General features: G+C 37.8%; 1 protein-coding gene across 1 annotated transcript in view; it reads left to right on the plus strand.

Moving 5' to 3' along the window:
* The window catches only part of ITGA8 (integrin subunit alpha 8), a 225592-nt gene that overhangs the window by 133457 nt on the left and 66075 nt on the right, over window positions 1-26060 (plus strand). The window contains exons 19-23 of the mRNA XM_004379662.2: window positions 166-233; window positions 1602-1749; window positions 10312-10404; window positions 15185-15264; window positions 20795-20875. Of these exons, the coding sequence (XP_004379719.1) occupies window positions 166-233; window positions 1602-1749; window positions 10312-10404; window positions 15185-15264; window positions 20795-20875 (470 nt within the window). The remainder of the gene's footprint in view (window positions 1-165; window positions 234-1601; window positions 1750-10311; window positions 10405-15184; window positions 15265-20794; window positions 20876-26060) is intronic.

A 26060-nucleotide genomic window follows, 5' to 3' on the forward strand; every position in this document is an offset into this window, starting at 1 on the left:
TATTGGCAGGTCGCTGGGTAACATAGAGTGTATATATAGCTAGGGAGAATCATGCGTAGTGAAACGAAAGCCTTGGTTTCATTTGTGGAGTTTTTAGTTACTTTCAAGAAAAAGGGATATTCAGGTTTTCCAAGATATTCCTGATGCATGTTTTGCACAACACAGGCTCACATCCTGGTGGACTGTGGAGAAGACAATATGTGCATTCCTGACTTGAAGCTGTCAGCTAGACCGTAAGTTTAAATAAATAAACTTGTACATTAGATCTAATGAGATACAGGTGTTTATTTAAAGCTTCTCTGGAGAAAGTACATCCTTCCAACTGCTACAAAAAAATACACTGCGTGAAATTCTTGAGCTTGGCTACACCTTGGGTGAGCCTGTGGTTTGGATCAATTCTTTCTCACTGGTGTCAAGTGACACGCCCTAAGATTTTTGCCTGGGCCATTTCATCTTTCAGCAAATGTGAAAAAAAAAATTGTTTTTTCTTAAAAGTAAACTCATCTATCAAGCGGCTCAGGTTCTACTTACTTACATGCCTTAGTCAGGTAGGAAGAGGATGCAGGCGGGTTGGTTCTATCTACACTTCAGCCAAGCTGGTTTTTGCAGCACCCTGGGACATCTCCAGTAATCTCAAAGGCATCCTTAAAATTGTCAATACAAAATCGATTTTAATTTACCAAAAAAGAAAAGATTTAATTGGCACTTTATGGAATAAAGCAGAAGTTGTCATAAAATCAAATGAGAATCAAAGGACTTAACAAATGCCAGTGATGGAGTCACCAGTCCAGTCCTGGTAATTGTACTGCTTTTTGTTACCAAAAGAAATGGGACTAAGGTGAAACATCTTTTGGTGAAAAAAGCAGCTCTGGGCTCCTCTCCTGCCCAGGAACTATCTTGCTGCTAGTGTTTGAATCTGCTAACCTCCCAAGGGGACTTTTTCCCAAACTGCACAGTTTAGCAGGTGTCAAAAGCAATAGTTTTGAGTCAGGGTCAGAAGTGGAACAGGCATTTCCAAATGTTGGTTCAATTTGAAGTTTGAAGTGAATCAAATTTCTTCAAAACCTTCTATTGGTTATTTAAGATCACTTATTTTTCTACCAATTTCTTGCCTCTAATAGTCTACTTTTCATTACATGTCTCCCCCTCTTACTTTCTAAATCATCCCCCCACCCCAGTTGCTCATTTTCCTCCTAGTGAATGTTTTCAATGATGTGCTGGAACTGCCTCATACTAGCTGATGAGCCAGTTGTTAACCTTGCAGGAATTTTTGCTAGCAAGTTGTGAAGTATGTTAGTAGCTTGAATTAGACCACAGTGGGAGGATTTACACCTTTGAAATGGGCAAATATTACAAACCAGGGTTTTTTTTTTTTGAACTGGTTGTTAAACATTTACTTGCACAGCACCAGATGCTCTCTGTCCTTCCCATTCAAAGATGGTTCTTTGAACGCTTTGCACCATCCCCTCATGATGATCCATCTTCTTTTTGTCTCAGCTTTGCATTCATCATCCTCCTTTTTCTCCCAGATAAGTACTTAAAGTACCTGTGAAGTCAGAGAAGCATAATCCATAATGATTTCTTTTAAACTACCTTTCTAGAGATAAAGATCAGGTTATCATTGGAGATGAAAATCACCTCATGCTCGTAATAAATGCAAAAAATGAAGGCGAAGGAGCCTATGAAGCTGAACTCTTTGTAATAATACCAGAAGAGGCAGATTATGTTGGGATTGAACGCAACAACAAGGTAATGCCTGCCAGTTATTTAAAGTTGTTGAGAGCTAGGTGTATTTTTGAAGTCAAATAAATGTTAAGTAGGGCCATCTTAGATGAGAGTTTCTTCCTATATAAAAGAGGACAAAATGGTACTTTACTTTGTTAAACACGATAGAAATGAGCCAAGCAGAGGGATGGGCTTAAGCAGTATGAATGTCTTTCTTCGCTATGTTGTTGTTGTTGTCAGCTACCGTTGAGTCGACTCCAACTCACGGTGAACCCAGTGTGTCATAGTAGAACTGTGCTCCATAGGGTTTTCAATGGCTGGTTTTTCCGAAGTAGATCGACAGACCTTTCTTCCAAGGAGCCTCTAAGTAGACTCAAACTTCAGCCTTTTGGTTAGCAGCCAAGTGCGTTAACCGTTTGCACCACCCGGGGACTTCTTTCTTTGCCGTAGTGCAAAGATAAATTGGCCAAAGATTGACAGCTGAACCAAGGAAGAAAAGAAAACTGGCTGAGAGAAGGAACTTAACATAGTGATCGATAAACTATATTCCCAAACTAAATTCCTACCCTCACTAGATTTCAAGCCTTGCTTTGAGTTTCTTTAAGCTTCAAGCTGATCACAGAGGCTTGGTTTTCATTAGTGTTTATGGACAAAGGTGCAACCAATCCCTGCTGAGCACTGATAACAGGCTAGACAGGCACTGGAAAGAAAACATGTTCTTTTTTCTTAATTCCTGGTCTACCTTTTCAAGATTGTGACCAGAAAAGCTGAGTCTTCCTCACTTGCCAGTGTACCAATGCCACTGGCACTGATGCTATTTATAGTCGTTCCTTTCATTATCACAACATTAATCTTTCCACTCAGAGTATCCTCAGGGTCTGTTTTTAATTACTTAATCTAGAAAACCACAATAAATACATTATAGAATAATAGAGAGAGTCCCTCAGTTTCAGAAATACATAGACTCACAATTAAGGGCAGAGACCAAGTTTAATGTTTCTTTTATATTCATCACTATACTTTACACAGGACTAGGTACATCATACACCAAAAAAAACAAACCAATTGCCATTGAGTCGATTCTGCCTCATGGCGACCACCTGTGTGCAGAACAGAACTGCTTCATAGAAAACCCTTTTCAATGGCTGTGACCTTTCAGAAGCAGATTGCAGCTCTTTCTTCCAAGGCTCCACTGGATGGATTTGAACTGCCAAGCTTTCGGTTAGTAGTTGAGCACTTAACTGTACCACCCAGGGACTCCAGGCACATCATACCATACTTACCCACTGCTGTTGAGTCGACTCCAGCTCATAGCGACACTGTGTGACAGAGTAGAACTGCCCCATAGGGTTTCCAAGGCTGTAAATCTTTATGGAAGCTGACTACCACATCTTTATCCCGTGGAACGGCTGGTGGGTTCAAACCGCCGACCTTTCGGTTAGCAGCTGAACGCTTAACCACTGCGCCAGTAGGGCTCCTTAGGCACATCATGGTGCTCCTTAAATACTTGCTGATGGATTCATTCACTTGATAAAAATTTATTAAGTGTCTGCTAGTTTCCAAATGCCACATACTTTGAGCTTGCAGCACTGTAATGATTACATACTTTAATGACAATTCCTCTAAAGAGATGTTTAAAAACTGTTGTGATATTGGTATTTTTAAGACATTTTACAAAACTAGGGAATATAAAATTCTCTATTGAGGTCAGCAGTTCGAATCCACCAACTGTTCCTTGGAAACCCTATGGGGCAGTTCTACTGTGTCCTGTAGGGTCACTATGAGTCGGAATTGACTCAACAGCAATGGGTACGGTTTATTGGTTTTATTCATACCTCTAGTGTCATGGTTTATATTTTAGTCAAATTATCTTCTCAGTAAAAAAAAAAAAAGTCAGGTGAGTAATAATTACATGTCTTTAACAGTCATATAAAATCATTAAGAGTTTCTGCTGAAAAAAAGTTAAAGAATGATACCATCACTACCTATTAAATAGTGTGTTTTTAGTGCCTATTTGGTGTTAATGGTGAGGTATAGATTTCTATGAATTTTGTTTTATTTAAAAGAGCAAAATGCAGTGTAGTAATGTATTTGAAGACATTTTTACTGAATCCTAAAGTTAGGATGCAAATTATACATAAAAAATCACAAAGATGAAGTTCAAGTATGTTATTTTAAAAAATGTTTCAGGGCTCTCTTATATTTGTATTTCAATTTCCTATGTGCCACTCTACCCCCACCCCTGATACCCCCACCCCCAACTTTATGAAACAAAGCGTCTATTCTAAAATCTTCTTTTAGTGAACATCAAGTTTGCTGTTTACTCTGTTGCATGGAAAACATGAGAGAGCCCTTATCAATTCTATCTTTGACTGTAAACCTTACAGCAGACATCCATAATCGCAAATGAGTCCTTAACTTTTCCTCTATCAATTTCCCTTGGGCCAAGATTTAGCTCTGTCTTTGAATTTTACATGACTAAGCCACATTATAATTCCTTCTTGTTTTTAAGCAGTTTGAGGTTTGTGTACCTTTTTATTTATATCCAATCCAAGTTTTTTTTTTTTAATTTTTCTCTCAAGGGGAAAGGCATTAGGGATTATCTGATTGTGGATTTTATTTGTCTTTTGTTGAAAACATTCATCTTTTAGAAATTATACTTGTTGATGATCTTTTTCTCTAGAGACCCTAATTGAGTGAGCCTTTATACTTCCCTTGATTTTTCTAGTAATAAAGGCCTATGTGCTTTATCTTTGAACTTGCACAATGTAACAGGAGGAGCCTGAGTGGTGCAAGTGGTTTGCAATTGTCTGCTAACCTAAAGGTTGGCGGTTCAAACACACCCAGCAGCTCCACAGAAGAAACCCCTGGTGATCAACTTCCATAAAGATTACAGCCAAGAAAATCCTATGGAGCTGTTCTACTCTGTAACACATCTGGTTGCCATGAGTCATAATCAACTGGACAGCAACGAGGTGTTTTGTTTTGTTTTTTAATGTAATAGGAACAATAAGAAAAGGTGCTTAGAATGTAAGAAAAAAAGAAAGAATAAATCCAAGAATGAACAAATGGAAACTGGTTTCTGAGTTCTATTGAAGAAAAAGACAGACCCAAGCCTGAGGAGGGGATGCAGGCTGAGGCGGAAGCCCCAGTGTCCACACTAGCAAGTCCTGTACCTGAACTGTCTTTTCCATATACACACCTTGAGGACAGAGGCTGTACTTCACCCATATCAGTATTTTAATCAGCTCCTTTCACATAGCCAAGAAATGGCATACGTGAGCATTTAGTGCATTTTCTAGCACCTCGGTAGCTGTATCTACATCCAGTAGGTACCAAAGTAAGTATCTGTTGATTGATTGGTTAATTTGGATATTTAATAATAAAAAGATCTATTCAAAATCTTTACAAATTCAGAATATTGTTGTCTGATGGAAAGTAAAAAGGCAGTTATTTCTTAGAATCCCAACTCTATTTTACTTGTAAATTTACAACCATAAGTCTAGAATGTCTTAACTTTATAGGCCACCAAGCCTATCAGTGGTCTGTACTCAGAGCTTCTGTCCCACCGTCTCTCCAAGGTCATTCTACCTGCCGATAATCTGGGTCCCATCCCTCCACCATTTCCGGGGTCTTGCTCTACCAATAACCCCTCCTTCCTGGATCAGCAGCCTCTCCGCCTCTACTGGCTTCTTCTAGTAGCAAAAAACAATTATTTTATCATGCTCACAGATCCTGTGGGTCAGGAATTTGGACAGGGCACAGTGGGGATTACTTGTCCCTGCTCTACAATGTTTGGGTCCTAAGTTGAGGAAACTCAAAGGCTGGAGGTGACTCAGTGACAGGGGGCAAGAATCACCAGGAATCCCCTTCATTCACATGTCTGGGGGTTAATAATGGCTCTCAGCAGGGACTGTCAGCCAAAACACCGACAGATGGCCTCTCCATATGCTCTCTTCATGTGGCCTTTCTGGGCTTTCTCATAGTATGGTGGCTAGATACTAAGAGATAGCATCCCAAAAGAGTAAGATGGAAGTACTTGGCATTTTTTATTATCTAGCCTCAGAAGTCACAGAGCATCACTTCTGCTTTACTCTCTTAGTTAAGGCAGTTGCAAAGGCCTGCCTGGGCTCAGGCAGTGATCTCCCTCTCACTTGAAGGCAGGAATGTTGAAGTCACGTTGTAAAAACTGGCATATAGAATGGGAGATATTCTTGTACCCATCTTTGGAAAATACAGTATGCCACAATAATCATATAATCCTCCCTTGGCCCCACATACCTTCCCATACAGTTCCCTTATCTCTACACTCCTTCACAAACTTCCTTGAAAAGTTGTAGTGTTAGTTTGTGTCCTCCAAGAAGCAAATGCCAAGAAGGGATTAAACGTGCAATGATTTTATTAGGGGAAAAGCTCATGTGAAAAAAATAGGGAGGGAGCTAGAGAAGGCTGGCAGAGCCATCAAACTATGCAAGTGACCCTGCATCTGCCCCCAAGTGGAAGAGAGAGGGAAGGAAGTTTGAGTGGAAGCATCCTAGAGTACTGTGAAATCTAAGGAAGGTTCTGCAAAGCCCTTGGTCCCAAGGGTCCTTGAGTCAAAGGTGGTTGTCAGGGGAGTCCCCTGTCTCCCAGGAACAGGTCTGCTTTTGTAGCCCTGCTGTGCTTAGTCATTGGTGGGGAGCAGGCCATAGGAGCTCATGGTATCAGAACAAAGTTGGTGATGATGTTCATAGTACAACTGGGGCTTTCAGTCCTTTAGGCCCCCTGTAGTAGGAGTTCTGCAGGCTGCTGCCACAGTTGTCTTCTCTTTTGCTTTACCTCCTTCCCACCTACTCCTCAATACCCTGCAAGCTAAATTCTGCCTTCACTACTCTACTGAAACAACTCTCCAAGTTATCTTTGTCTTCAGATCTAACACATTTCAGTCATCACCTTAGTTAATTACTCAGCTGTATTTGACTCTATTGGCCAATTTCCTTCTTGAAAGACTCTTCACCTTCTCTCTTTTTTCTTCTACACATTCTACGTGGATGATCTCATCCACTCCATTGTTTCAGTTGCTGTATCTATGACGACTTCTCACAAATTTGTACCTCCAACCCAGATCACTCCTAAGCTTCAGACCGTACATCAGGTAGTCCCCAGACATCTCCAGTCACAACCACTCACATTCAGCAGGTCCATAACTACACTTTGCATCATCCCACTCTCACAGTCCTCCTCCTTTTCTATCTCATAGAGTGGTACCAGCATCCACTAGATTCTAAAGCCTAGAATTAATCCTAAATGTCTCTGGTCCATGTCCCTCTCTCTATCCAACTGTTAACTACTTTCATCTAGTCTGCCGTGGTCTTGTGCGCAGATTATTGCAACAATCTCCTGTTCATCTCCCCATCTCCCTGCCTCCATTCTCTCACTGCAGGGAAAGTAGTCTTCCCAAAATGAAAAGTTGACCATATCACTCTCTTGCTTAAAACCTTTCACAAGCGTCCATTGCTTTTCAGGTAAAGTCCAAATTCTTTACACAACTTATGAAGCCCTTCATTATATTACCCCTGCTTACCTCTTCAGCTGTATTATTAGTTATTGTTATTTCCTTTACCCACACACACACTTAATTCCAGCTGAACTAATTTTGTTTTCAGTTCCTGGAACACTCATCCACAAAGAGCTTGCACCTGCTGTTCCTTCTCCCTGACACAGTAACTCTACTTACTCATCCCTTTAGCTTGCCTACTTCTACTCATCCTTCAGGACACAGTTCAATAATAATTGAGACTGCTGTAAGCTCTTCCATGTATTTAATTTAATTTATTTAATCCTCATAATAGCCTTCCAGAGTAACTGCTAGCGTTATCCCCACTTTACAGATGAGGAGAAAATAAGCAAGACGTCCAAAATTACACAGCCATTAAGTAGCAGAACTGAGATTCAAACTTGAGCTATTAAGTTCAGGCCCATGCTGTGAACCATTGAACTGAACTGCCTCCATCAGCTTAGAAGCCACCTCCTCCAGGATGCCTTCTCTGACTGCTTATATCTACGTATTTGTCCTCCTACAGCACTGAGTTTCTCCTCTTATAAAACTTATCAAAATGTATTCTAATTGTGTGTTTCAATTGATTGTAATTACTTGTTATGGTTGTTGTTGTGTTGTAATTGTAAATACAATGAGGACGAGGAGTCTTATTTATCAGTGCCTGGTGAATAGCAGACACAGAGTAAATTCTTTTATTGACTGAACGAATGATAGCCTAAGAGCTATAAATGGATTAAAGCAAGGGTGTCCTGGAAGAGCTAAGGAAAATTTAGAAATATCTAGAAAAACAAGCATTGTTTCTCCAACTTAGAGAGGAAATGAAGGTTAAAAAAAGAAAAGGCGTGAGAGGACCCAAGGGGAGAAAACATCTTTGGTAGATGCCATAAAGTTATTTCTAGAAGGCTGAAAAAATCTACATATAAACTTTAACCTTTAGATAAGTTAAAAAAAAATTTGCCATAGAATCTAAATCGTTGATTTATATTCAAAGGACACATGGGCACTTCCAAAAGCTTTCGATAGGTTCTTTTTTTTTTTCTTCCTATTTTCACCATTAAATTAATAACAACACAAAATATCTCTCTAAGATTAGGGTTAGTTATGGATCTTCAAAAATATGAATACATGCTAACCTTACCTTTGAGAAGAGAGAACATTACTAGTTTTTTAAAACATGTTTCTCAACTCCTTTGGGATACTAAGATGTCATTCGGGGTATTTGGAGAGAACATTTAATAAATGTTGCTTCCAAATATCAGTGGTGCATTTTTCTCATTAGTTGGAACAGACCTTTCAATGTGTATTTCTACCTGGGTGAATATTTATATATGATGAGGAGATCACTCGGCAATTTGTGTGGACATTGTCAAACGGAAACCTAACTTGCTGTGTACACTGTCACCAAAAACACAATAAAATAGCATTGAAAAAAAAGTGATGAGGAGTAGAAGTACTTTGTAGTTAGTTGTGTGCTTGTCTATTTCATAACAGGCTCCTCTTTTAGGAAAGAGTGGAAGCTCCTCTGCCCTCTGTCTTCTGACACTGTCTACTGCTTTGTGCCTGACGCTGTTCTAGGCACTGGGGACAAAACAGATATGAAACTCCCTGCTCTTCTGAAGCTTATGTTCCCAAAGTGTATGATTACCTATAGGATTCACCCCATAGATGTGTGATGTTTCTTTCATTTTTATTTGCTTGTCTGTTTATATCTTTTTGTTTAAAAAGTAGAAAGGAAGGAGTGGAGGACCATTTCTGAAACTTACTTGAAAATCTGTAGTTCTTCCTTATAGAAAATTTCAGTAGAGCTGACTGGTGGATAAATGGTCCTCACACTTGGGACCATCTCTCCATGGACCTTCACAGGGATAGAAATCCTCAGATTTCTGTGAACTTCTTTGTGAAAGCCCTCATACTGCCTTCCTGTTTTTGGGAATGCGGGTGACAGTTAATATATTGGTCACCCAATATAGGTTGAGTGAAATAATGGATTGATGTAAGTAGCTGTTGCTAAAAGCAAAGAGTCCTGATGGCTCAGTAGTTAATCACTTGGCTGCTAACTGAAAGGTTGGTGGTCTCAACCCACCTAGTGGTTCTGGGGAGAAAGACCTGGTGATCTGCTCCTGTAAAGATTATAGCCTAGAAAACCCAATGGGACAGTTCTACTCTGTCACATGAGGTCACTGTGAGTCAGAATCAACTCAACACACAACAACATCACCAAAAACAGAGCAGAGCCATAGGGACTTTAGGTTTTGAAGTCTGGAAAGACACTTGGGGTGGAGGGTGAGGTGTGGATTTCTAGGCTGCTGGGAGGAGCATGAGGACGCCAGGTGGAGGAGGGAGCAGAGGGCAGTAGTTTAGAGATAAATCTCCTTTAGTTCTTTTGCTGGTCTGGCATAACCTTGAGAAATTCAGATTATTTCCTGCATAATTCTAAGCCTCTCTTCAAATTTGAGTTTTTTTTTAACTTTAATCAAAATAGGATGTGGGGAAAGGGGAAGACAGTAAGCTCTGCGTAAAACATAAAAGGTGTTTTCTTCAAACCTTAAATATTTGGAGGACTGAATTAAGACTGATTGTGGAATCTCAAAATGGAACCATGGACCCGTGGCCTGGAGAAATTTATGTTCAAATGGTCATTGAGTGATATGATAACCTATACATATTACTATCATTTCATTTTCCCAAAATTAATATAAGGAACAAGTTTGTTTAATCATTTTAAATTATTTGTAGTTTTCATGACCTGAGTTTAACATTAACATTAGTGAAGATAATTCCTAAAATGTTCATATAGACACTGTATGAAGCATTTTCTTCCTCGATGAGAGAAGAGAGGTATGTTTACCAATCCAGCAAATTTCTTTCTAAAGTTAAACTCCATTCTCTCTTCTGAGTTGTTAATCACAAATTACATCCTATGCCTAGTTACTCTCACAGGTGTTTGAAATCAAGGAAAGCTTCCCAGACTCTCAGCATCACTTTTGTGGCAGGATGTGATTTATTTTGCCCCCTGAACTCCACGCTGGTGTTCTTTCCCGTTGCAGGGGCTGCGGCCACTGAGCTGTGAGTACAGGATGGAAAATGTGACCAGAATGGTGGTGTGTGACCTCGGGAACCCTATGGTGGCTGGAACAAATGTAAGAGAAAACCAGAAACAGTTACTGATTTCTATCTAATTGAATTTTAAAAGAACTAATGGAAAGCTACCCAATTAGCATTCAGCCTCTTAACACACAGCAGCTAAAACAAATTAGGCAGGAAATTACCAGGGTAGTGGAATTTTGTATTACAGCCTACAAAGAGTGAATAGCTGGAGTTAAAAACACAAAAGTTGAATACCTTTATATGCTTCCTCTCTTGACTTTGCTCTTACATACATGTCTTTCAGTTGCAACATATATATATGCAGACTATTTTTTTACTACAAAGTTTTTCTCTGAATATGTTTCATTTGCATTTTATTACAGATTTTTCTTTGAACTAAAAAGAAATGCAATGTAAATAAAGGACTTAAGATGAAAACAGGTTTTAGCAAAGATGATTAAATTAACTTTTATTTCCATATACCTCCCTTACGGATATCATTAACAGTATTTTCATATAAAATAATTAACATAATCCAATTTTAATCAGCTTTATCAAGCCTATATTTCCTATTCATCTTTTTTTGAAGAATAACATAGAAAATAATTTGTAGCAAGAAAAATAAATTAACAATGATTTGTAATATGCTTGTGAAAGAATAACGAGTTTTTTCTTTTTCTTTTTCTTTCTGTTTGTTTGTTTCCATGTTTCAGAACTTTCCATTCAGCATTACTTGTAGACAATAAATTTATTTTATGCAATTACAAGTTTAAGGATACATGTAGTGATTTCTTGTAGGAAATATCACAATGGAAATAATTTGAACTCATAAATCAGAAGAAAAATTCCAAAATCTGCAAATAATACAGTTAAATCTTACGTGATTAAACATACATATTTCTCTATTTAAAATTAGATGTTTATGATTATTGATGAAATGCCCTGTTTGAGAAAATTTTCATGAGACGTTATAGTTGTGTGGGTTTGTATTAGAACAACATTTCCCAAAGTGTATTCCAAGGAGATAGGCCCTCGAGATAGGCCTTTCATTAGAAGGGAGTTCTGTAGTCACTACTGATGTGTGGGAGGCTCCACACACATTCACATTTTAAAGGTGCTGCGAAGTCCTGCAGTAAATAAACCGTTTAACCCAATACTTCACACATTTATTTGAGCATTTGAAACTTTTTCTCAAGTAATACCTGTTTCCAGCTTACACTTTAGGATATTGTGCTAGAATAATATGGTTGCTTTTTTATGCTACAATAAACTCAATTCTATTAATCATGGATATTTTTTAAATCTGTCAGACTGTAGTCTAATAAACTCACTTCTTGGGTCAAAAAACGTAAATATTTAAATGCAAAGTAAACTCCTATGATTTTTAGTAGTGACCATATATTGATTGCCATCTGTATTATAAACCCATCACTGGGTGCTTTTTGTATATCATGTAATTTTCACAATAACCCTAAGAGTCGTGCATTTCCCCTATTTTATGAATGAGAATACTGAGGCTCAGAGAAGTCAAATGAATTGTCCAAAGTCACACAAGCTGTAAAGGATGGACCAGGATTCAAACCAGGCCTAGTCAGAAAGCTCACGCTCTAGCCAGTGTGCAAACTTGTGAAAATTACTTAGGTAAAAGTTAATAAATTAACAGATGAAAGAGCAAATACAATGTCTAAGCAGAGATATTAGAACACTTTTCATGATAATCCTTTGATCTAGAAGCTAATAAATCCCTTTGCTAGTTTTTAAGAAAAATCCAACCACCTAATTTGGTATCTACCTCAGCCCAAAGAGAAATGAATTGAAAGCAACAGTGTTAGCATCTGTAGGTGGCTGGTCTCTCGTCCCTGTTTCAGTTAAAACTAGAACAGAGGTCATCTAAGATCATCAATAACTGAGGATATTCTTGCAACAAGCCTGGCAGCCAGTGTCATTCAAAGTGGAGGCTTAACATGCCAGTGTGGTCTTAACCACAAATGTGTTTATGTGAAAGGATGTCAATCTATTTTACCAGCAAAATAATCTTTAGAAGTCAAAGAAGTAAGTTGTTTGCTTTTGTTTATTTCTGAGGCCCATCGTAGAAGAAACCTAATAGCTTTCTTATCTCACCTTTTAATGCCCTTAAACACATCAAATTTTATGGCACTCTGTTTTGTTATAAAACACTTTGATTTATTTAGTTCTTCATTTTGCACTTTAAAAGGCATACTATCAATGGATCATAGCAAAACTCCAAATGTAAAAGCAGTGAAAAATATTTAAGTGAATCATAAATAGCTAGGAATTCCAGCCTCCATATATTAAAAAAATAGTTTTCGAACGGCTTTTCCATTTTAGCTTAACAAAATATTCAAGATCATATTAAGAAGTTTTACTTCAAGATTTTTAAGTAGTAAAGTTATTTTTCAAATAATACCTATAGTAATATAAAATACTTATATGTCAATACAAGTCATAAAAACATTCAAAATCTCTCAAGCAAGATAACAAAAAGTTGGTGGTTCAACAAAGGCTCTTTGGAATCCAGACCCGGGATACTGGTATTTGGTACTAGTTAAGAACACATGCATTCTCTTACCAGGATGAAGTTGTCACTCCTTCATCCTACCTTCATCCCATGCTGAATTGTTCTGTAATGAAGACCAACATTAGACAGGCTTCATCACAATATAATGAGACCCCCATCGCTGGAGAGTATGCAAGCAATGGCTGTGGGATTATTAGGTTGTCACTCTTCCAACAACGCTTATTGCACCCCTCCTATATGCCTGGCACTAAGCTACAGTTTGACAATATAAAAATCAAAATATACAGTCCCCACTCTATAAGAAACTTAAGTTCACAATACCATAGATTGAATGATGGGAGAATAGCAAAGAAAGAGGCAGAGAATAAAGAGAAAACGTCTGCCTAGCTCATCCTGTGGGATCAGAGGATGGGTTGCAAGAGTTACCTCTTTTCCTGAGCTTTGAAGCATCAGTAGAAATTCTTCAAGGAGAAAAAGCAGGAAAGCTAAAGGGCTTTCAAAGAAAGAAAAGCATGTGCAGAGTCCCAGCAGCTGACAGAAGTTTGCACATTTAGAATTATAAAAGAATTCATTATGGCTAGGGAAGAAGGATATACGGGCTTTGTAATTAGACAAAAATCTGGCTTTAAATTCCAGTTTTGCCACTTACCATCTGCAATACCTTAGGCAAGCCACACTGAAATGAGAAAATACTACCTGGGGGAATGTTTGTAGTACTACAGTGATCTACCATCTGTAAAGCCACTAGTACAGTGCCCGACTCGTACCACATTCATTAACAGACTCATGAAGTGACACTGATGATTTATGATAGAATAATAACTTATTCTTAGTTCATATTATTATTGGTTCATATTAATACTAGTTTATATCACTAGTTTGTGTCATAGCGTACGTGCGATGAGTGTAGGTTCCAGAGTCAAACTGCAGGGATTTAAATTCTAACTCTGCAGTTTATTTGCTCTGCACCTGGAGAAAGTCAACTAATTTCTGCAATCCTCAGATTCCTCCATTGTAAAATGTCAACAATAACAGTACCTACCTCATAGATGGGTTGTACCGATTATATGAGATAATGCACATAAACATAGTACAATGCTTGGGAGAGAGTAAGTATATGATTTTATATGTATAATATATAAAAACCAAAAAAAAAAAAAAACCCATTCCCATAGAGCTGATTCCAACTCAGCGACCTTACAGGACAGAGTAGAACTGCCCCCATAGGACTTCCAAGGAGCAGCTGGTGGATTTGAACTGCAAACCTTTTGGTTAGCAGCTGAGCTCTTAACCACTGTGCCACCAGGGTTCCATATAATATATACCTATATATAAATATGTGTGTCTATATATTTGTTCGCTATCATTTTTACTTCCTTATTTATATCATCATTGGACTTTTTTTCCTCCAATTTTTTATAATGTTTTCAAATTATAAAAATAATAAAAGCATTTTTAAAACTTCGGAAAATAAAGGTAGAAGAAATAATCCATACACCCATAGCCTTAACGTAACTGTGACATATTTTATTGGTATATTTTCTCACAGTACACCGCTACTCCCATAAAGTTTTCCATTTATAGATTATTAACACTATAACTGAAACATTCGCACATAATCTTTTTTCATTTAACATTATTACATGATAAGCATTTTCCATTATTGCAAAGGCTTCACAACTGTAATTTCAATGACTCCATAAATGTCCATCATAACGGAAGCATCATAGTTTTCTGAATCGATATCCTCTTGTATATTTAGGCTGTTTTCAATTTTACTCCACTCTGATGCACATCTTTGTGCATTAAAAAGGTGTTAGAGGAAGAGGCATACAGGGCTAAATGGAGGAAACAAACAAGCAAACAAAGAGAAACAGTTGTTGAGTTAACTCTGACTCATGGCAATCCCATGTGTATCAGGCTAGAACTGTGCTCTATAGGGTTTTTGATGGCTGATTTTTCAAAAGTAGACTGCCAGGCTTTTCTTCCAAGGCACTTCTGGTAGACTTGAACCTCCAGCCTTTTTCTTAGCATCCAAGCTCATTAACTGCACCAGCCAGGGACTAAATGGAGAGAGGGAGCCAAAAATGTTTAGCAACCTGAACTGTCTGGCCCGGGGTCTGGTTGCATGGTTTTCTCTCGGTTCTCTTGCCACAGGTAGAAGCAGAGATGGGGACAGTTACAGTGAGCTAGAGTGGGAGTTTTGCAGGGATGACTTAAAAAAGATTTTATGTTGTGCGTAAGGTCCCTTCCATGTAATAACTTTATATCCTGTGTGATTTTTTTTTTCTTAGTTTTCTCTGGGCCTCCGATTTGCAGTTCCACGTCTTGAAAAAACAAACGTGAGCATTAGCTTCGATCTCCAAATCAGAAGGTTAGACCTTTCATCCTTGAGGAAATTTAAATGCCTAAATTATTTTCACTATTTAATATTAAGGAGATCAGTGGCAAAATGAATGCCCCTTGTCAAGTTCCTTCACCTTAAAAGCTTCTCTGATGTTAGATCCCAAACTTTGACAACCCATTCTCTTTTTGTGTTTCTCAATTACAATTTCCATTTTTTCAGTATTTTGAGTTTTGCAAATCAGATTGCATTATCTAAGCCAACTTATGAGATAGTAAAGATTTGTCACAGACACCCTCCCAGCCCCCCTTCACCTCCGCTTTTCTTTGTTCTGATGCACATGCCTCCTCCCACTCCCACCAACACCCCCATGACACCCGCCATGCTCTCAGCTAGGCGTAAGCTAATCCCTGAGAGCAAAAGTTCTGCACAAAAGCACAGACTTGGCGTTTGCAATCTTGAAATCCCCTCAACTTTCAAGACGAGAATGAGTGAGTCTCTGATAGTTTCATTACAAGCACCATGGTGGGATGTGGGTGAGATAGTATCACATTGTAGGGCAGGGCCTTCTCTCGCAACAACAAGCTAGACCACCCAGAGACATGCCTCTGTTTTCTAAGGCTGACTCTGTTCAGGGATTGAACTGTGACTTTGCCCTTTCACACCCTATTTATAGCCTAAAATAATAATTCATGAGTTGGAAGACCCTAAGAGAATAGTGTGGCATGCTGACCAAGGTTTTCCAACTATGGACTTCAGCCCCTTACAAAATAATGGAATAAATTTAATGGATCTAGACCTTTATTAAAATAAAAGGAGATTGAATGGAATATAACATGCCAGAGTGTTTACGAAACATTCCTTTCAGATAAAGGTAAATGTGTGTACTAAGATGCCCAGTCTGAAGTATATGTTTTTTTGTGGACTGTGTTTTAAAAGGTTTAAAAAACTCTGACCTCAACAGTGCATACACATTTCCCATGATTATTTATAATTTGTGAAAATGTGCACCTGCCCAACATGTTGAACCTTTGTCCTAGCCGTGCAAATGACTGTGAAGTCAGTATCTACAATTGGGTTTTCAAATACTGCTGTGCAGCGTGGCTGATCTGTAAATAATTACCTTGATGTCTGCAAGAAAAAGTGTCAGTATAGTGTGATAACTCTTAGAATGATTGTGCAATGGATTACTTTTTAATAGTTACTTCAATTATAGTATTTGGTAATTAAATATATATATGTATATATAAATTCCATCAGAAGGTAGCAGATTTTTAAAACTTTTCTAGGAAAGACTATGAATGCCTAAACATCTGCAAAGTGTGTCACAACAGCCCCCTCTCCTAAACTTTGTGCTGGATTTCTAGGAAGGGAGTTTTGCTAACTCAGATGTCCTTTCCTTTTCTGATCTTAATTAGGTCCTTCTTGAATTTAACTTAGTTCTTTTGTGCTGAATCTTAGAAGAGTTTTATTTTATCCCCATTAGTGATGGGACACAGATGGAATGAATTCTATAATCTTCTTTCATTTTACCACAAGCTTATTAAAGCACTTATTTGTACCTACATAAACATATATCTCACACAGGTTCAGAAAGTCCTAAACATTTTCATTTTGGGAATCTTCTCCTTGTATTTCTAAGTTTTCACGGGAAAAAAAGAACATTGTATAGGGAAGAACTGTCATCACTCCAGACAATAGCTTTGAAGATTTTATTTTTCACCATTATCGTCTGTCACAATGATCTTGCAGTGGTATCAAACAGTGTGTCACTTGGAGAAAGCTACATCTTTCATAAAATACACAGCCTTTATTCAGAAAGCCTGGTACAAAGTTGCAACTTTTATATTACCTCCTAACTCTTGATTGCCATATTTGTTACTGGTAAGAGCATGGATACAACTAGTAGTTCATTCAAGGGGCAAAGAATACTAGATAATGTTCTAAATGCATTCCCCAAATCCATCCTGTAGATCATCATTTAAATAATGAACCTGGGAATGAGGTGCTGAATTTGATGGAAAGTAAAAAAATGGTCACTTTTTAAAAAATATTCCCCATGATCTAAAAGAATGTTTCATGACTATATTCATTCCATCCTTATACGCCGTAGAAACTCATGACTATCTTAACATTATCCTGAAAGATATAAAAATGCAGAAATGTGGAAAGAACTGGAGAGACTATAAGAATATACATAAAGCATCAAATTCAAAAGCCTACATTATAGGGGTAAAAGTATTTGAGAATATTCTAAAAGAATAAGATATTTAAGAGGTCAACATTTATCTGTATGCTTTGTTGGCGGACTCCAAAGATGTAAATAAGTATTTAGATGAATGGTTTGCATTCAGTCTAAAGGAGTTTAAACCAACAAATTAAACCAAATGTTCTGCAATCTAAACTCTTAAGGACATATACTGACCATCATTATACACATTTAATGCTAATTTCCATAAATAGAACCCAAAAGAGTAATGGGCTTTATAAACTAATAAACTTAAACTAGTTTGTGTTACTAAATGTTTGCATTCAATGGTCTTTCCATGCCCTTGCCCTATATGACATGTAAACATTTTCCTTCCAGTGTAGAAAGGGTCTCAGACTGCAGTCCCCACGGACAACACAGGTCTTTGTGAGCATCTTTGAAGTTGCTTCCTCAGAAATGGTGAACTGAACCCTGTGTTGTCTTTGCTGACATTCTGAAAACCACAGAAACTTAGAGGGAATGTTAAAAAATAGAAAATAGGAAACAGTAAGGAAAAAGAAAATAGCATCAGCGTAATAAGTGAAAAACATGTTTATCCTTGCTATATGACATAGGGCGTAGTGGTATGGAGGAAATGCATCATTCCTTTACGTAGAACAAGCACAGTATAAATAGCCCAGCATCCATATCAGTGATGGATTGCTTGTTTGAATGTAGCAATGGTATCAGTGCAGGAGGTTTCCTTCCAGGAGAGAGGTCAAGGAAGCAACTAAGTTATATATCAAGCCTAGTTCCTTTCTTACCTGGAGATTGTGCCAACATTACTGGTATGCAGTAGCAACTGTCATGGCAAGCCTGTGTGGCAGAAGGATGATTTTGATTAGCCAACTAGAAGGTTTAGACTCCTAAATCTGCCATTGCTTTTGCTATATTTCAAAACAACCTCAGTTTGAGTCCCATATTATACTTATCTTCAAAGATGATTTCAGTGTTTGACATCTATTTATATTTCAGGGTGTTGTGAGTAATGACAATCGTCTTACTTGAACCACTTGGAAGCAAAATACAATTGAAATATGTGATAACATAAATGAAACTTTTTTTTTCTTAATTTTAATTTCTCCTGCTGCTAAGCAGTAGTGAACAGAAATAGAGCAAAGTCTGGTTAATCTGTGGAACAATTATACTTAAATTTCCAAAGTAAAGAGTTGCCCATAATGTATTGGAAACCACGTAGTCTGCAACAAGTAGAATTACTTAATGACTTCTTAGTGGTTAGTAATTCAAAATCTTGCCATTAAAAAAAAAAAAAAACTCTTTAATTGACTGATCCTCCCCAGATGTGACAGTAATAAAGTAGCCTGGAAACTGGGGTTCAAACTTTGGTGAACAAGTCCCTCTAGGCTCAGTCACAAGCTGACCAGTGATACCCCATTACAGGAAATGAGCCTGACATTTGCCTGTTTATATCTTTTATGTGTGTTTGTAGTGGAAGTTGCCTTATCAGTATATACAATCGACCAGGACTTTTAAAAAGCATTCTGGGAACAATTCTGTCTCCTCCTCCTTTGAAAGCAGAATGTTATCATATCCTTTCCAGCTCCCACATTTGGAAGGCTTCAAAAGCTAGTCAGAACATACCTCATTACCATCATCCATTGAGTCAGTATGAGACCAGATGATGAAAAAAGAGAAGGCTTTCTTTCTCTTCTTAATGAGCCCTGAATATAAACATGACCTGTTAGCTTGTGGTGTGGCCATGTCTACATTTGCTAACAGTTGCCTAATCTTTGGGGATGTTAGGGTGGCTTCAATTAAAGCACAGTAGGATGCTAAATGCAAATGGAAGCCACATCCAAAGCTCTGTTAGTGCTTGAACCTCTTCTGGGACATGTTTTGTTTCCCTTACAACACTGACTGCTTAACACATGCATTTTTTTTAATTTAAATTTCACATCTAATTACATTCAGTTGTAAGAAAAAATAGCACACTTAAGAATAATTTTGCTACCGTTGAAAGAAATATTATTAAACAAACACCTTCCATTCTGAGACTCTTGGAGCACTTCACAAACAGCTATGTCATCTCCTAATTGCCTAGGTATGGACTGTCCAGCTTCCTTAGGTTCTTGCTTCTTACCATTTGCCGTGCTTCTGATTTACTCCCTACCCCTGTCCTAGGCAACCAGTGGACATACAGCGAATGTACACTTATTTTAATATTAGCTTAAGAAATAAACTGTAAGGAAGATAAATTTGCTGCCAAAACAATGTATGGTATGATGCAGAGCCAAAAGCAAATGCTTTTCGATTATGTGCTGTTCTGGATTATTCATGCCAGTGCTCCTCTTTATTAGCATGGAAAATCAGGAGTTGACTGTGCTGTACTTTCCCATTTGATCAATGAACATGATGCACAGAGATGTTAAGGAATGTGACCAAGGTAGAAGCTGGAAAATGAACTCAGTTCAACGCCTTTTGGTTTAGCCGTTAAAACAAACAAACAAACAAAAAATGGACCACAAGTACCACAGCCTCCGCTAGACTGAATCCAGCACAACTAGTTGGTGCCTGGCTACCACCACCGACTGCTCTGACAGGGATCACAATAGCGGGTCCCAGACAAAGCTGGAGAAAAATATAGAACAAAATTCTAACTCACAAAAAAAGACCAGACTTACTGGTCTGACAGAGACTGGAGAGAAACCCTGAGAGTATGGCCCCCGGACACCCTTTTAACTCAGTATTGAAGTCACTCCTGAGGTTCACCCTTCAGCCAAAGATTAGACAGGCCTATAAAACAATAACACACGTAGCTCAACTATGTATATGAAACTAAATGGGCACACCAGCCCAGGGGCAAGGACAAGAAGCCAAGAGGGGACAGGAAAGTTGGATGAATGGAAATGGGAAAACCAAGTTCGAGAAGGGGAGAGTGTTGTCATGTCACGGGGTTGGCAACCAATGTCACAAAACAGTATGTATGTTAAAGGTTTAATGAGACGCTGATTTGCTCTGTTAAGTTTCAGCTAAACCACAATTAAAAAAAAGAGGGAAAAAAAAGACAAAACTGTTGGACAATAGGTTAAAAAAAAAGTGTTAGCTTCTCTAGATATCTATTGTTTTCAAATAAGGTGTCTCTTTATGGAAAGTTACTATATTTTGATCATTAAGGATCTCTTTCCATTTACAAATGGTTATGATTTTGTAGCATGAATCTACTATTGTTTTCTGAACGATCATGTTGGTAATGTGTGTTGTTTTGGGGATATACAGAATGTTCTTTATGATCATATATTGTGGTAACATGTCTTAGAAAATATAGTGAAATCATATGTCACTGTGTTTTAGTTCCAACAAGGACAATCCAAACAGCAATTTTGTGAGCCTGCAAATCAACATCACTGCTGTAGCTCAAGTAGAAATAAGAGGGTAAGTAATAAAAAGGGCATTGTAGTAGTATAATAATAGCTTTCTGTATGTAAAGAGGTGTGTTGAAATACTGGTAAAAATCCATATGAAACTTTCCTAATGTGTTGGAGCTTACAGTTCACTTCGATTATAAATTTTCATCATTTTTACTCATCATTGTGTCTTAGTTATCTAGTACTGCTGTAACAGAAATACTACAAATGAGTGGCTCTAACAAACAGAAATTTATTTTCTTACAATTTAGGAGGCTGGAAGTCCAAATTCAGGGTGCCAGCTCTAGGGGAAGTCTTTCTCTGTCTGTCGGCTCTGCAGGAAGGTCCTTGTCTCTTTTAGCTTTTGCTCCTCGACGATCTTCATGTGGCATGGCATCTTTCTTCCCCCCACCCCCTCTGCTTTTATATCTTAAAAGAGACTGATTCAAGATACATCCTTTGCTAATGCTGCCCCGTTAACATAACAAAAACACCCATTCCCAGAAATGGGATTATAACCACAGGCATAGAAGTTAGGATTTACAACACATATTTTGGGGGACATAGTTCAATCCATGACAATTAGAATCACCATTCATTTCCACTGAAAAGCAGAGTAAGCCCTGGACAATAATTAACTGGAAAGATACATAAATTACTTTATCCTACAACTAACATTTCAGTAATCAAACCATAAAAAAAAAAAAAATTGGTAAGAAGCCATTTGGCCATCATTTAGCCTCATTGTACCACATCTTGAGTGTGATAAATGACTAACTTTTAAAAGTGAGGGTTGATGGGATTCACATTTTATATCTTTCCCTTTTGTCCTATTCTTTGATGAAGGTGCCAGTAAGCAATCGATGGAGAGATAGGAAGGAAGTGATAAAGTAAAAAGCTTGGAATAGCTACCAGCTGGGAAATCTGTGTCTGTGGCAAAAAAAAAAAAAACTGAAATAGACTGCCTGTAGTTCTTCTCTTGCACAGGTGTGGAAATCATTGATTTTGTTGTTATACTTTGTGCTTCTTCAAAACAATCAAGGCCTTTTGGCTGAAGATGTCAGTTGGTATTGGGGGCTGATTCGTCGTCACTGGGGCTCCAGAAATCCTGGTTCCCTATCTTTTCCATAGGTCCTGAGTGGTTCGTGGCACTGTGGTGGCACTGTAGCTCTCTGCCCTCAGAGCCAGTGTCACCATAGACTCTCTTTCTGTCGCCCATGCTGCTCCAGGGCCTTACCCTGCAGTCCTGACACCACTGAGGCCCTACCTAGTGGATTAGCGAACAACAGTGCCTAACATTATCGGTACTTCCTATGTGTCACCCCAACAAGTTAGTACATCTTAATACTAGTGTCCTCGTTTTACAGATTTACAGATAGTGGCTCAAAGAGTTGAAGTACCTTGCCCCAGGCTACACAGATAGTAAGTGAGGATCCAGAACATAAATACAGGCAGCCTGTCTCTGGAGCCTATGCTCATAAGTGTTCATGCTATACTGCCTATGGCGTAGTGGTTAAGAGCTGGGCTGCTAACCAAAAGGTTGGCAGTTCGAATCCACCAGGCGCTCCTTGGAAACTCTATGGGGCTGTTCTTCTCTGTCCTATAGGGTTGCTATGTGTTGGAAGCAACTCGACGGCAATGGGTTTTTTTGGTTTATACTGCCTGTGGGAGTCCCTGGGTGGTGTAAACGGTTAACAGGCTCGAGTCCAGGAGCCTCAGAAGAAAGGCTTGGTGATCTACTTCCAAAAGATTACAGCCATCGAAAACCGTATGGAGTACAGTTCTACTCTGACACATGTGAAGTCACCATGAGTTAGAGTCAACTCAACAATAACTGGTTTATACTGCCTATAAGGTAGATTTTTTTTAATTTTATCTATCTAAAATCGTACTTCATGTATGCTTCTGTTTTTTTTCCCTCAAACTTATGTTTTTGAGATTCATCCATTTTTGTGCATGTGGCTGTATAGTTCATTCATTTTAATTGCAGAATAGTATAATATTGTAAAACTATAAAACAACTTATTTATCCATTCTATTCTTGATGAACATTTGTGATTTGTCCTTTTTATTTTTCACAAACTTTCTTGTACACATGTGAAAGAATATAAGTAGGGTAGATGCTTAGAAGTGAAATTCTAGGGTCAAGTGAGTATATACTATTTAACTTTATGAAATAATACCACACTATTTTCCAAAAAAGTTATTCCAAATAACACTCTTACCAGAAGGGGATGAGAATATCCATCACTCCACATTATAAACTAACTCTCAGGTGGTCTAGTTTTTTTTTTGTTTTTTTTTTTAATTTTGAGGCAGTCTGGTAGATAAAAAATATTATCTAACTGAAAGTTTAACTTGCAGTTCCCTGATTTCCTAAATGAGGGTGAGCTGTTTTTTCTATGGAAGGAGCCCTGGTGGTGCAACAGTTAAGTGCTCGGCTGCTAACTGAAAGGTCAGCAGTTTGAACCTACTCAGCAGCTCCACGAGAGAAAGACCTGACAATCTGCTTCTGTAAAGATTACAGTCTAGAAAACCCTATGGGGCAGTTCTACTCTGTCACAGGGATTGCTATAAGTCAAAATAGACTCAACAGCACCTAGCTTTTTCTGTATTTATTGGCTATTCTTCTTCAAGGAAATCCCTGTTCATTTATTTTTGCACACCTGTCTACTGAAAGGCTTGTCTTTCTCCTATTAGTTCATAGGAATTCTTTTTATGTTCTAGATATTAGACACTAATCCTTTATCAGTTACATGTATTGTGAAAATCTCGTGGTTCATGGCATTTGTGGTTTTCTTTAAAGTACATAATGTTTATTGTTGTTAGTTGCTGTTGAGTCGATTCCAACTCATCACTATTGAGGTATAATTTACGGAAGATAAAAATCACCGTTTTTAGGTGTATAATTTGGGGAGTTCTACTACCCCCATCACATTCAATACAGGATAGTTCCATTACCCTGAATAGTTCCTTCCATGCTTGTTTGTAGTTAAACTTTCCCCAACCCCAGAGCTCTGGCAACCACTGATCTGCTTGCTGTCACTATAGTTTTGCCTTTTCCAGAATGTCATATAAATGGAATCATTGAGAATGTAGCCTTTTGAGCCTGGATTCTTTGACTTAGCGTGATGCATTTGTAAAAATCCATGTTCTTATGTGTATGAGTCATCTGTTCCTTTTCATTGCAGAAAAGTATTTCATTGTTTGGATGTACCATGAATTGTTCATCCATTCACCAGTTAATGGGCATTGGGTTGTTTCCAGTTTGGGCTTCTAAGAACGAAGCTGCTACAAGCATTTGCATATGAGTCTTTGTTGGGACATTTGTTTTTACAAATGGAATAATTGGATTGTATTGGAAGTGTATGTATGGAAGAAATTGCCAAACTGTTTTCCAGAGTGGCTGGGCCATTTCCATCTCGCATTCCAGCCAGCAATATATGAGAGTTCTGTTTTCTCTGCATCCTTGCCAGCTGGTGGTATTTGTTTATTGCATTTATGTTTAGCCATTCTAAGAGGTGTATTGAAGTATCTCACTGTAGTTTTAATTTTCATTTGGTTAATGATTAATGATGTTGAGCATCTTTTCAGTACTTATTTTCTGTTAGTATCTCTTTTTTGGTATATCTTCATTATAACTCAGTTCAAAATATTTTCAAAATATTGGTGAAGTGTCTCTTCAAATCTTTTGCCCATTTAATATTGAGATGTTTGTCTTCTTATTGTGGAACGCTGGTGGTGTAGTGATTAAGAGCTATGGCTGCTAACCAAAAGGTCAGCAGTTCAAATCTACCAGGTGTTCCTTGGAAACCCTGTAGGGCAGTTCTACTCTGTCCTATACAGTCGCTATGAGTTGGAATTGACTTGACGGCAACAGGTTTGGTTTGGTTTTTGATTTGTCTTCTTATTATTGAGTAGTAAAAGTTCTTTATATATTCTGCATACAAATTATTTATCAGATGTGTCTTTCAAATATTTTCTTAACAATGTTGTTCAAAGAACAAAATTTTTTTTATTTTGATGAAGCTCGATTTATTGATTGCGTATGGTTTGTGGTCTGTGTCCTATCTAAGAAATCTTTGACATCCAAGGTCACAAAGATTTTCTCCTATGTTTACTTCTAGAAGTTTTGTAGTTTTAGGTTATACATTTAGGTCCATAATGAATCTTGAGTTAAATTTTGTATCTGATGCGAGGTAAGGGTCAAGGTTCATTTTATTTTGATATGAATATCCAGTTGTTCCAGTGCCATTTGTTGAGAAAACTGTCATTTTCTCACTGAATTGTTTTCTCGAAAATCAGTTATTCATATGTGAGGGTCAGTTTCTAGACTCTATTCTGTTCTGTTGATCTATGGATCTTGAAATTTCATAGTGTTTCCTGAGATCTTCCTAAACTCACTTATAAGTTCTAGTAGCTTTTTTGTGGTTGTGGTTGATTCCTTTGGATTTTCTACAAAATGATCATGTGATTTATGAATAAGGACACTTTAATTTCTTCTTTTCGAGTCTGTATGCTTTTGTTTTTTGTTTTTTTCCCCTGTTGCACAGACTAGGACCACCAGGGCAAGATTGAATAGAAGTGATAAAAGTGGACATCCTTGGCTTATTCCCAATTTTAAAGTGAAAAAAGCCTTTTATCATTAAGTTTGATGTTAGCTGCAGAACTTTTTGAAGATGACCTTTATCAAATTAAGGATATTCCCTTTTATTCTGAGTTTTCATGAGAAATTTGAACTTGAATGTGTGTTTAATTTTGTCAAATGATTTTTCTTCATCTATTAAGATGATTACTTGTGTTTTATTGACTATGCAAAGGCATTCAACTGTGTAGATCATAATAAATTATGGATAACATTTAGAAGAATGGGAATTCCAGAAAACTTAATTGTACTCATGAGGAACCTGTACATAGATCAAGAGGCAGTCATTCGAACAGAACGAGGGGATACTGTGTGGTTTAAAGTCAGGAAAGGTATGCTTAAGGGTTGTATCCTTGCACCATATCTATTCAATCTATATGCTGAGCAAATAATCCGAGAAGCTGGACTATATGAAGAAGAACGGGACATCAGGATTGGAGAAAGACTCATTAACAACCTGCGTTATGTAGATGACACAACCTTGCTTACTGAAAGTGAAGAGGACTTGAAGCACTTACTGATGAAGATCAAAGACCACAGCCTTCAGTATGGATTACACCTCAACATA

This window comes from Trichechus manatus, unplaced genomic scaffold (assembly GCF_000243295.1).
Source record: "Trichechus manatus latirostris isolate Lorelei unplaced genomic scaffold, TriManLat1.0 scaffold00067, whole genome shotgun sequence".
Classification (NCBI taxonomy): Eukaryota; Metazoa; Chordata; class Mammalia; order Sirenia; family Trichechidae; genus Trichechus; species Trichechus manatus.